At 41.5% G+C, this 13,259-nt stretch overlaps 1 protein-coding gene across 1 annotated transcript in view; it reads right to left on the bottom strand.

Annotated features, from left to right (window-relative positions):
- Positions 1–5,548: 5,548 nt before the first annotated feature.
- The window catches only part of LOC112227572 (E3 ubiquitin-protein ligase HECW1), a 65,560-nt gene continuing 57,849 nt past the window's right edge, over positions 5,549–13,259 (bottom strand). Inside the window, exons 24-27 of the mRNA XM_042308869.1 lie at positions 12,861–13,007; positions 12,436–12,550; positions 10,912–11,110; positions 5,549–7,123 (exon numbers count right to left, since the gene is read on the bottom strand). Coding sequence (XP_042164803.1) covers positions 7,012–7,123; positions 10,912–11,110; positions 12,436–12,550; positions 12,861–13,007 — 573 coding nt within the window. The 3' untranslated portion in view covers positions 5,549–7,011. The remainder of the gene's footprint in view (positions 7,124–10,911; positions 11,111–12,435; positions 12,551–12,860; positions 13,008–13,259) is intronic.

The following is a 13,259-nucleotide window of genomic DNA, read 5'->3' as shown; positions in this document are numbered from 1 at the left end:
TCCCTTTGCAGAAAAACAGCCCCAAAGCATGATGTTTCCACCCCCATGCTTCACAGTAGGTATGGTGTTCTTTGGATGCAACTCAGCATTCTTTGTCCTCCGAACACGACGAGTTGAGTTTTTACCAAAAAGTTCTCACCAAATGACATTCTCCCAATCTTCTTCTGGATCATCCAAATGCTCTCTAGCAAACTTCAGACGGGCCTGGACATGTACTAGCTTAAGCAGGGGGACACGTCTGGCACTGCAGGATTTGAGTCCCTGGCGGCGTAGTGTGTTACTGATGGTAGGCTTTGTTACTTTGGTCCCAGCTCTCTGCAGGTCATTCACTAGGTCCCCCGTGTGGTTCTGGGATTTTTGCTCACCGTTCTTGTGATCATTTTGACCCCACAGGGTGAGATCTTGCATGGAGCCCCAGATCGAGGGAGATTATCAGTGGTCTTGTATGTCTTCCATTTCCTAATAATTGCTCTCACAGTTAATTTCTTCAAACCAAGCTGCTTACCTATTGCAGATTCAGTCTTCCCAGCCCGGTGCAGGTCTACAATTTTGTTTCTGGTGTCCTTTGACAGCTCTTTGGTCTTGGTCATAGTGGAGTTTGGAGTGTGACTGTTTGAGGTTGTGGACAGGTGTCTTTTATACAGATAACAAGTTCAAACAGGTGCCATTAATACAGGTAATGAGTGGAGGACAGAGGAGCCTCTTAAAGAAGAAGTTACAGGTCTGTGAGAGCCAGAAATCTTGCTTGTTTGTAGGTGACCAAATACTTATTTTCCACCATAATTTGCAAATAAATTCATAAAAAATCCTTCAATGTGATTTTATGGATTTTTTTCCCTCACTTTGTCTGTCATAGTTGAAGTGTACCTATGATGAAAATTACAGGCCTCTCTCATTTTTTTTAGTGGGAGAACCTGCACAATTGGTGGCTGACTAAATACTTTTTTGCCCCACTGTAGTAGATGTGTGCCTTTCCAAATCATGTCCAGTCAATTGAATTTACGACAGGTGGACTCCAATTAAAGTTGTAGAAACATCTCAAGGACGGTCAATGGAAAACGGATGCACCTGAGCTCAATTTCGAGTCTCCTAGCAAAGGGTCTGAATACTTATGTAAATAAGGTATTTCTGTTTTTTTTATAATAATGGCAGCTGGGATTGAAGAAAAAAAACTATTTTCTCTTTGTCATTATGAGGTATTGTGGTTAGACTGAGGATTTCATTTTTTTAATTTTTTAAAATCAATTTTAGAATAAGGCTGTAACGTAACAAAAGGTGAAAAAAGTCAAGGGGTCTGAATACTTTCCGAATGCACTGTGTATATATAACGCATGCTCCACTCTCAAATTGAAGTTTAACTTGTTGACTGATACTACAGTGGCGGTGGCTGCTAAGAAGGAAGTAGCTGCAGACCAAAAGAATGCAGCCAAGGCAGCACTGGTACACACCTGCTCTGTCTGTTGGGTGAGTAGTATTGGTTGGTACCGTGTGTGCCTTTAGGTTACTATCCATGTGTAGACTATTGTACTGGCCTGTGTGGTACGGTCTTTGAGAGCAAGCTTCCCAAGTCTCCAATGTTCCCAACACCAGTTGAAGTGACCACACACACTGAAATTGATCTACAGCTGGGGTAAGGTTCGTCCATCATTCACACACAGTAGACAGCGTGACCCACCATGTTGTCAACAAAATGTTGTCCTCAAGGATGAAGTTGTATTGTGTATGGCTCAATCTGTGGAAATGCTGTGATCATTCATCGTCTTTAATGTCGTGATTCACCAGAAACACGATGACCATGATTTGAATGCTGAGACGGAATGACATCAAGGGACACACACTGAGACCCAGAGTATGACTGGACATGGGCCGGATATTTGTGACAACGACCTAAAATGGGTGCAGAAGCACACCAGCACCCCATTTTATATTTATTCCATGGCCATCCATCCCTCTAGCTACCTAACCCTTATTTCACACAATGATTTAATAACATTTATACTCAGTAACAAGAGTTGTGTACTGTTTTTGCTATGTTTTTTTCAGCTGTGTAATGCTGTCCTCCTGTTTATTCTGGGGTTCAGATTGAATGCAGTATTAAATGTGCTGCTCACAATTGACAGCAGTAACATGGACCAACAATTGACAAGGGTGTTGATATAGCTGTATTTAGGCATGGCTTCCTTGTATTGAGTCTGTATATTCATCATTCTACTGGAGATTATCTAGTATTTTATATTAAACCTACCTTACACATCCAGTTGTTTCTCTATTTGTAACTCAACCACCCAAAATGTTTTACATTTTGTGTTATTTTTGTTGGTCTAATTCCTAAAATGGAAAAGCAGAAAAATCTGTGCTCTCTCGGATAGTAACAATAGTTCACACTGTGCTCGCCGATGTCCCAGGTTTGTGGCATTGATGAATCAATCATTTAAGAAAATTATATATAGATTAAATATAGACCTCCACCGGCTGAAAGAGAAAAGGATCTGGTAAAATAAGGGTATGTTGCTAATATCATCTAGGTAGGTAGCCTAGTATTCATGGCACATTGTAAAGTATTCTATTTATACTAAATATTTTTGCTTTTTGATATATATATTTCCCCGTTTTCTGCCCAATTTCGTGGTATCCAAATGGTAGTTACAGTCTTGTTTCATCACTGCAACTCCTGAAAGGACTCAGGATGGGCGAAGGTCGAGAGCTGTGCGTCCTCCGAAACACAACCCAACCAAGCCGCACTGCTTCTTGACACCATGTCCACTTAACCCGGAAGCCAACCGCAGCAATGTGTGGGAGGAAACACAGTGCACTGTGCCCCGGACTGCCACAGGAGTCGCTAGTGCGTGATGGGACAAGGACATCCCTGTCGGCCAAACCCTCCCCTAACCTTGACGACGTTGGGCCAATTGTGCGCTGCCCCATGGGTCTCCCGGTCACGGCCGGCTGCAACAGAGCCTGGAACCCAGAATCTCTAGTAGCACAGCGATGCAGTGCCTCAGACCACTGTGCCACTTGGGAGGCCCTTAAAGTATTCTGTACAAGACAAGACCAACTGCACAAATAAGCCAACAAATATTAGTAAGATAAAATATGGAACAGTAAATGACAATGTTCAATAGATCTTTTGTTTTGGATCAAGGTAGCTAGCTGACAGCAAAGGTGTCAGCTAGAGATGACTTGCAGAAGCTTGTCTACTTTGATGCTAATTAGCATTTCTGAATCTGAGAGTAAATAGAGCTGATTATATTGATAAAAGTTCCCTTGTCCGAGAGAGATTTACATGGTTATCAAAACGTCAAGCCAGGGTACGCCTACACGAAACACATACCTTATTTGAAGTGGTTCTAAAATCCCATATGGGAAAAAATGTATGGTTAAAAAAAGATTGGAACCATTTCAGTGTAAAACCGCTAGGTTTTATGGCTATTATGACGCATCAACTGTGGGGCTCTATAGATTAGGAGCCTAGTTATCAAGGTCTGAAACATTCCTCTACCTTATCAGGCTCTTTAATCCTGAAGCTACTATGGTAACATTTGTACCACTGGCATTTTGGTTTTAGTGGCTCTGCCAATATCCATCTATTTCACTACATTGAGGTCAAACATATTCAAAGGGACTAGAGACAAAGGATTAATTACAAAGTGATTGTTTATTGACATTCGTGTACAGTGATATGAGTACATGGAGCGAAAGCACAGCCTGAGAATTTAGTGACCTGTCATCAAACCAAATTTGATCATGAAACATGTCTTTCAAAATGTCACAATTCTGAAAGACAAAGTCCTACAGGACAAGGAAAGTTAAAAAGGAGAGGACAATGTACCAATTTCCATAAGAGGGAGCCTTTTATCAAGTCATATCAACAAGGTATAGATGCTAATGCTAATCAATATCACAACCTTTCTGCCAGTTTTTGACTGATGATTGGAAGATCTACTGTTACCTTGCTGTTCCCAAGGGGATATAACATGAAAAATAAATAGGCAAATAAAAATATTAGATTTTTTTTAAATCACAAAAATAAGGTACTCAAACTGTAGTACAGTTAGATTGAATTATCGGTGCATTATTTATTTGAATGCTCTGATCAAGCTCTGGTCTTAAATATTTGAATAGTTAATGCACTTAAACAACGTACATAGATCATTTAGAATAATTTAAGGGTAATATTGAATAATTTAAGAGCAATATTAATTTAATAAATATTCTCATATTATAGGATCGATCATACCAAGTGATGACCAGGATATTCTATGGATAAAATTCTTCATAAAGCCATTAAAAATAGACTACTGAATTACATATTTTTTTAAAATACAATGCTAGACAATTCAAACAAAATGACTTATTCTCTACATGACACATTTTTATGTCCCAAATGGCTGCCCAACCCCTATATAGTGCACTACTTTTGAGAGGGCCTGGTCAAAAGTAGTGCACTACATAGGGAAAAGGGTACCATTTGGTATACATACATTCTCTGTGTCTTCGACCATTAAGGATGCAATTCCTACGTCAACAACTTGAATAAACAACAATTTTCACCAGTCAATACCAACATAGAAGATGGATAGATTGGGTTCCCACTAGATGGCCAAACTGCAAAATTGTCTATATCATAAAAATGTATGAAACAAAACATTTTTAAGGTTAGGGTTAGGCATAAGGTTAGCAGTGTGGATAAGGTTAGAGTCACGGTTAGGTTTAAAATCAGATTTTAAGAATAGAACTAGACAGGGCTCCTGACTTTGCAACTTGGCCAGATAGTGACGAAAGAGAAAGTGGTCAAGGTTACATTTACAGTGCAAAGGGAAGGAAGACAACACCAACATTTCCCCACAAATTCTAAATGAACAAAGCCATTTTGAAATACAATTCAAAATCATGAAAAATATAAAAAGGTACTAAATGAAGGCATAAGTAACAAAAACTATGTACACATTGGGGGGGGGGGCACATAAAAGTCCTGTTTTTGAAAGCATTTCAATTCCTATGCCATCATTATAAAACACCTAAACAATACTGGACAATGTTTACCAAACAAAACATTCAAATTAGTTTTCCACCTTATGGTCCTAAAGAGAAACCATAATATTACATCACCCACTTTGACAAAAAAAAAAAAAAAAAAAAACAACAGTACTTATGAAACAAAACTAACAAGAATCTTCTATGCTCCCTGAACATTTTTTTGTTTTTGTAGTAGCCCGGGTTCTTTCCATACAAATATTATACTATGATCATAGTACAACAGCTGTAGCTTCAATCATGGACAATCTACAGTATAACTAGGGGTCATTTAGGGCTGGTTTTCCTGAAACCGATTAATACTGGTTCAGGACTAAAAAGCACAGTCAATTGAGAATCTTCATTGAAATAGCTTTTTAGTCTAGACCGCGGTATTCAAACTTTTTCAGCGGGGACCCCTTTTTTCTTTCGTCAGAATTTCTGGCGACTCCACCCCACCCTAAATCTAATGACGCAACCTGAAAATCTGTCAATTTCCATTTTTACATAAACAAATAACCTTCAATTGATGATATTTTCATATTTTATCAAAATAATAAATTGACTTAATAAAATTAGATTTTTCTAATTATGTTTCTCAAAAAAACGTTTACATGTTATTGTATGGGACAATATACAATCCTCATTTTCTGGCCAACCTCCCCAAAAAAACACGACTGCAATTCCCTCCGACTTTGAATACCACTGGTATAGGACTATGCCTAATCTGTGTTCTGGAAACTGCCATTTAGTGTCCATCCTTTCAATGAAAATTTTAAAAACAAAGGACGAGACCCCAAGAATAATTGTCAACACTAGACCAGGACAGAAAGGGATGTTCAACATGATGTTACACTCCATCAAAGTTGCACAGTGCCTCACAGTACAGAATTTACCTCTATGGTTGAGATCTCCCAGTCAGCGTTTGGGCTTAAATTGCAAAGCCCATGGTCCGAATGACAAGGGTATTATTTATGGTGTGAGCTCAATGACACTGCAAGGCTGACAAGAGAACTCTCAGAGCTTAGCCTTTCACATTCTAATCTTAGCCTTGTACAAGTTACATCATCACCTGGGTCTCTACAGTTCCTCTCACCGTACAGGAACTGTGACTCTAATAAGCCTCCTGCTGCCACGATGCGGCAAAAACCATTGCACCACTGCATCGGCGTCTCCAATAGTATGTGTGATTCAATAACACATAGCTGGTGTCACTGAGGCAATAACTCATGGAGGCATAGTACAGTATCTTTCTTGGGCGGGAGATTCAGACAACTGTGTGCAGTAAGTACACCCAGGCTGGGCATGGACTCAGAACCGTGAAGGAATTCCTAAAAAAGCACCTGTTCATCCACTCTGAGGAAAACAGTGATGCCCTTATGATGATAAAGCAATTGGTGAAACATGCATGAAACATGCTTTTTAAATGTAACAATGGGAATAAAAAATGTTTTGGTCTTGTCACTGAATGGTCGTCGGGAGTCAAGGTGATTTCAGGAAATGCTCTGCGATGATTGATAGGGCAAGATTAAGGTCTGGAGAGACTTACGACTTTTAGGGGGTCACCGCCGATGTCACTTCCTCTGATGTCAGAGGTGGCGGGCTGTGGGTGGCAGCCGGTGGAGCAAGCCCCTCCCCTGCATAGTGTCAGCCTCAGTCTTTGGAGCTGGAATAGTCTTATGGGGAAGATTAAACTGATGAGACCATGAGGTGGACAAAGTGGGGGGTGGGGTGGGGGGGGGTCGTAGAACAGGCTGGAGCCAAGGTCTTCACTGTTGCATACATGTTGGTTTATGTACAATGTCTCAGATGAGTGATGCAGTGCATGCAAGTTTTAATACGTTTGATCCCTCTTTTTCAAACCCACTCCTCAGGTACGTATTGTAAGAAAACAAGGATGCCATTTGTCCATAGTTAATATTTGTACGTAAAAATAAAACAAGTTTGTTAGTAGGGTGCCAAAGGAAGTCAGTCAGTGGTCAGTGCCAGTGGTTAGTCTCACTCCAGGCCAAAGGTACTGGTCTCCTCCACAGCAATCAGCAGTTTCTCATACAGCATGGTGTAGGAGGGGTAAGGTGGAAGGTCCAGGCGGTTGAAGCACGTGTGAGCCCTGAAAGAGAGGAGAGGAGCGAGTCTGAATGAGACCCCAATATGATATGATTGGTCTATTAATAATGTCCCATATGATGTGTTCATACCGTAAGTCCAGGGTTGTGGGTTTGATTCTTGCATGGGCCACATACACTATATAGGTGGTTAACTGTAAATCTGACTCGTGGAAATTGTTTATCTCTTCCACCAATCATGAGAAAGCCCTAGGTTGAAATGTTATTCGCTAGCCATGCCATTCTCTTCTCCAACCTCAGCCTTATTTAGCTTCCTTACTGCTGACACTGTGCTTCCTACACAATGATAAACACTACCACTTCCTCTCCTCCACAGTGAAATGGGAGCCCTCTCCTTTCTGCTGACTTAGTTAGCTTTAAATGAGATCTTCTCCCGTTTGCCAAATAAATGTCCAATGCAGGTCTAACAAGGTGAAAGGTATAAAGCAAATACTGTACAGGCATCAAATATAGCAGTGTTTGCAATGCAACCAATTCAGAGGGATCCATGAAAATTGGAATATGAAAATAGAAGTAGGCCTAGGGTGGGTGTAAGGATTCAGTACTATAGTCGGTACTCATTTCAGCAAATTGAACTTCATATCACGTCTGGCACTAGTGAGTGACCATAATCACGTGTGTGTTCCAAACTCGGCAGCTCGCCTGGCTTTAGACATCAGCGACACATAGTGTTGTAGAAGCAATGTATACTGTGTGACCTGGGTGGTGTTCATTATAAGGCACACGTAGCAAAACATTTTGCAATGGAAAATATACACACGGATTTGTCATCAGATAGTAGGCTACATCCCTGTTTCCCTCTGTTTGGTACCTACTGAACATGACCCAGCCACTTCTCCATCAACAACTCTTTTCACACAAGCAAGAAACCGCATGCTAGTGGCGGTTATACGCTAGTAGAAAACACACTAATAGAAGTGACTTTTATGAACCTTTTGCTAGACCACGTACAATTTACACATTCGTGTTGAAATGACGAATAACGTTATCTGCTTCCAACGCAATTGTTTCATTCTCTAGAAGATTGTCTAAACCAAATATCGTCACCAAGTTTGAGAACAAGGTGGGGGTGTGAGAGTGAGAAGTATTTTTCCCGCTGGTTATACCTCTCTGTAAAGCTGGCTGGCATTAAGAGGTGATTACAAGGTAGATCTCTAAATGTAATGGTTGAGTAAACACCAGCAGCCGTTTCGTTCCTTCCCCACATGGGTAACGTAAGCCTTGATACCACACTCAACCAGCTGTCCATATGAAGACTATGTATAAAAAAAAAGAGAGGAAGACAGATAGAGAGCTGGTTACATCCGTCCTGTGTGTGAGAATAGAATGGTTGCACTATGAAAATGTTGGATTACATGACAATATCATGTGGTCTGAATGAGAGCGCCTCATGTAAGGGAAGTAAAATCGGGAGATCGGGACTATGCCTGAAATGGGTGACCACCTAATTTCTAATGACAGCTGACTGAGTGCATTTCTGTGGTGTTGATTTTGCGATTTGAGAATTGTCACTGGCAGATAAAATAGTATTCGTTTCAAAATAGATCATCTCATTGATGGAATGGTAAAAGCCAGTTTCTTTGTGACTTTTCTTTGTGTCCAGGACAAAACATTTGCTGCTGTATGGGGTCTCATGCACACACTAACAAACAAAAAACAAAAGCTGCCTGTCAGCCAGGAAAATAAATTGACAAGGCCATTATCAATACCGAATAAGAAAGAACTGTCCCAAAGTTGGGATTGCAGTCTGTTCTATGTTCTCACGGAGGTCAAATTGGCTGTATTTACACAGGCAGCCCAATGCCGATCTTTTTCTACTAATTTGTCTTTTGACCAATCAGATCAGATCTGTGTAAACGTAGCCTTACTCTCTCGACACCATTCTGTATACTTCTGGCCCTTCTTTGGACACTGTTAACAACCCTCCAGGCAAGCTTCAATGCCATACAACTCTCCTTCCGTGACCTCCAATTGCTCTTAAATACAAGTAAAACTATGCATGCTCTTCAACCGATCGCTGCCTGCACCTGCCCGCCTGTCCAACATCACTACTCTGGACGGCTCTGACTTAGAATACGTGGACAACTACAAATAGGTGTCTGGTTAGACTGTAAACTCTCCTTCCAGACCCACATCAAACATCTCCAATCCAAAGTTAAATCTAGAATTGGCTTCCTATTTCGCAACAAAGCATTCTTCACTCATGCTGCCAAACATACCCTTGTAAAAACTGACCATCCTACCGATCCTCGACTTCGGCGATGTCATTTACAAAATAGCCTCCAATACCCTACTCAACAAAATGGATGCAGTCTATCACAGTGCCATCCGTTTTGTCACCAAAGCCCCATATACTACCCACCATTGCGACCTGTACGCTCTCGTTGGCTGACCCTCGCTTCATACTCGTCGCCAAACCCACTGGCTCCATGTCATCTACAAGACCCTGCAAGGTAAAGTTCCCCCTTATCTCAGCTCGCTGGTCACCATAGCATCACCCACCTGTAGCACGCGCTCCAGCAGGTATATCTCTCTGGTCACCCCCAAAACCAATTCTTTCTTTGGCCTCCTCTCCTTCCAGTTCTCTGCTGCCAATGACTGGAACGAACTACAAAAATCTCTAAAACTGGAAACACTTATCTCCCTCACTAGCTTTAAGCACCAGCTGTCAGAGCAGCTCACAGATTACTGCACCTGTACATAGCCCACATATAATTTAGCCCAAACAACTACCTCTTTCCCTACTGTATTTATTTATTTATTTTGCTCCTTTGCACCCCATTATTTTTATTTCTACTTTGCACATTATTCCACTGCAAATCTACCATTCCAGTGTTTTACTTGCTATATTGTATTTACTTTGCCACCATGGCCTTTTTTTTGCCTTTACATCACTTATCTCACCTCATTTGCTCACATCGTATATAGACTTGTTTCTACTGTATTATTGACTGTATGTTTGTTTTACTCCATGTGTAACTGTGTCGTTGTATGTGTCGAACTGCTTTGCTTTATCTTGGCCAGGTCACAATTGTAAATGAGAACTTGTTCTCAACTTGCCTACCTGGTTAAATAAAGGTGAAATAAAATAAATAAATAAAAATAATAGCCCAGTCAGATAAGCTGCTGATATTATATTTTTTTAAAGCAGACAGTTTTCTTTTAATTTCCTTAAAAAATATTCTCGCTACAGTCATTCCTATGAGGTGAAAGACTATTTATTTTGCTCAAATGTCTGTCCCTAAATAGGGCGTGGCTACCTGCTTTAAGAATTATAAATGGACACATTTAGCATGCGTTTCCAATGGACCTTATAAGTGTGACAAGTTACAGTACATTTGACCCTTGAACTAGGTTTACTGTACTATTTCCCAGTGTGCACAGAAGTCAATTCAACATCTATTCCAAGTTGGTTCAATGTAATTTCATTCAAATGATGTGGAAGCAATGTTGATTCAACCAGTGTGTGGTTAGTGGAATGTCTTTCTGGATATTTTCATCTCCTTGTAGTGGAATAATTACATTAGTCAATGAAATTACCTCTTTATTCCAGAATAAAACACCCAAAACAGTGCACTCTGCCTCTAAGAATCATGAGTCTGCTTATGCCGTAGTGGTCAAAAAATACTTACAATGTAGTTTGCTTTTATTAAGAGTTGATACTAGTTGATTATAAGAATAAAACTTGTCCGGGAGAGATATGATTCTTATCAGAGGATTCAATTCCAAACAATATATTTATTAATATGTTGGTATATTTTTTATCCAGTACCTGGGTAGTGAGGTGACCTTGCCCCACTTCTCGATGCAGAAGCGTCGTAGGCCGTTGCTTCCCCGTAGGGCAGCGAAGCCTTCGTATGGAACGCTGGAGGTGCCAGTCACAAACTGTAGCAGCCGCAGTCTCTGCTCGTTGTTGAAGCGTTCCACCGCGCCCCAGAACCACCGCATCACTATGTGGCCATCATGGTAACCTGGGGAAGGAGTCATTAGGGTTCATTGGTGAGGTCAGTGTAGGTGGAACTGACTGGTACACAACCCTGGTTATCCCTCACTGCTTTGTGTTCTGCATCAACCGTACACACATGTGGTTGCTACACACTGAGGGTGAAATGGATTAAGTCAACCCCTTACTTAGGGTTTGAGAAATGAGCTCATTAACTGCAAGTCATTGTCATTACTATTAATACTGTGGACCGAGAAGCTAGCTCCCATTCTGAGAGCAAAGGTAATGTTCACCACTTTCTGTTCCATTTTGAAAGTTTTCACTTTAAATGACAAACTGCAATCTAAACAGGGCGCTGTTTGCTTTTGGAGGCTGTGCTGAGAAGGGTCACTGCAGGCTTTCCAGTCCAGCTTGTGATCCAATCCATCCAGAGCAAACTGACGTCTTTGCCAAATGAAAGAGCAAACAGCTCCAATTGTGCAGATGATGAGTTTGGCCAATTAAGAGCTTAGCCATAATGAGAACCAGATGAGCAGCCTGGCAGCTGGAGCACGGCCTTCTGGGTGATTAATGAGTTATGGACGTTTATGGGCATTTCGGGGCTTGCCGGACCCTCCGCCACATCTGTCTGTTCAAAGGAGGCAGAGAGAAATTGCAACGGCGCTCATGATGTGGCCGTAATCAGTTACAGACGCACACTCTCTTATGTCAGGTGACATGGTGCGTATGCGCTAATGAGGCCGTGAGACGGATGTTCCGGCATGTTCTACTTGGCGTTGACCGCTCTGTGTCATTACTGCACTGTACCAGTTGGAACATATAGACTCTAGTACTTTGTTATGCAGAAAGGGACACATTGGTTTATGCTTCCAAAAACGTAGGCTTTACATTAAACAGCATGACTGTCAGTGACAGCTTTTCGACCATCACTTGGTCTTTGTCAGTCTTTTTACATTACTACTTTCTTTCCTCCCCTGTGTGGTCTGCAGCACTGTCAGTTTCAGTTTGAACTCTTAGGGGAAAAAAGGTGCTATCAAGGTTCCAAATGAGTTCTTCGGCTGTGCCCATAGGAGAACCCTTTTTGTTTCCAGGTAGAAACCTTTTTGGGTTCCATGTAGAACCCTCTAGGAAAAGGGTTCTACATGGAACCCAATAGGGTTCTTCAAATGGTTCTCCTATGGGGACAGCTGAAGAACACTTTTAGGTTCTTGATAGCAGCTTTTTTTCTCAGAGTCAATAGTACATGTTTTACTTTCGGGAAACAAAACATTTTCCGTGGACACTTCACAAGATGACTATCCTAGAACAGAAATAGAAGTACTCAGATATCTGCATTGATTTTTACTTTCTCACCTCCTCTGTACTCTGTGTTGGTCCTCCAGTCGTTTAGGTCGATCTCAGCCGTCCCTGCAATGACCAGCTCCAGCTCTCTGGCATCAAACACCGACACCAGACGAGAGTCTACCACCTGGGGCCAGAGGAGGGTTGGAGAGGGGATTAGGGATGTCAATAGATTGCCTGCTGTTCCACAAATGAATGGAATTCACTTGGCAATAGTGAGATGGAATAATGTCTCTGACACTTCCTCTAGAGACCATACCTTCCTTTGGCATTTACAGAGGGGGACTGGACGAGAGGGACTGGATAGGTGTAAGCATCATGATAATGGGGAGGTTCCGCCATATTGCTTATACCCATCCTATTCTTTCAGATCTGCAAACACTGAGGGGTTAGTATGGGTCAAAGGCCATGTGGGGTATTCTAGGTTTGTGCTGTACCTCATAGAAGCCTCGGACCAGGGCCTCAGTCTGCTGCACCACCCCGCGCTCTACCCTCCACTTGGCCATGCGCTCAATGTACTCCTTCTTGTTCTTCTCCGTCACCTGAAGGTTGGAGCCACCCGACTTTAGCTCCCGCTCCGTCACCTGACACAGGAAATGACATACAGGAAATTATGTCAGAGAACTGTATTTATGAAGAGTGTGTGGTGTGGGGACCATTTTGGGCTAAAATAACTTTTGCCTCTTTGACCTCCCAACAAAAGATGTACTCTGGTGTGGTGGGCAGATGTTAACTTCGAAATGAAACTTTAAAGTGAAACTTCCAACACATTTCATTCTGTCCTGGGCAGAAGAATATAATAATTTATTGATAAAGTACTCCATTTCCCCAAGTTA

Source organism: Oncorhynchus tshawytscha, linkage group LG29 (assembly GCF_018296145.1).
Source record: "Oncorhynchus tshawytscha isolate Ot180627B linkage group LG29, Otsh_v2.0, whole genome shotgun sequence".
Lineage (NCBI taxonomy): Eukaryota > Metazoa > Chordata > Actinopteri > Salmoniformes > Salmonidae > Oncorhynchus > Oncorhynchus tshawytscha.
Note: the sequence above shows the minus strand (reverse complement) of the source record. Positions and strands in the feature narration are given on the sequence as shown.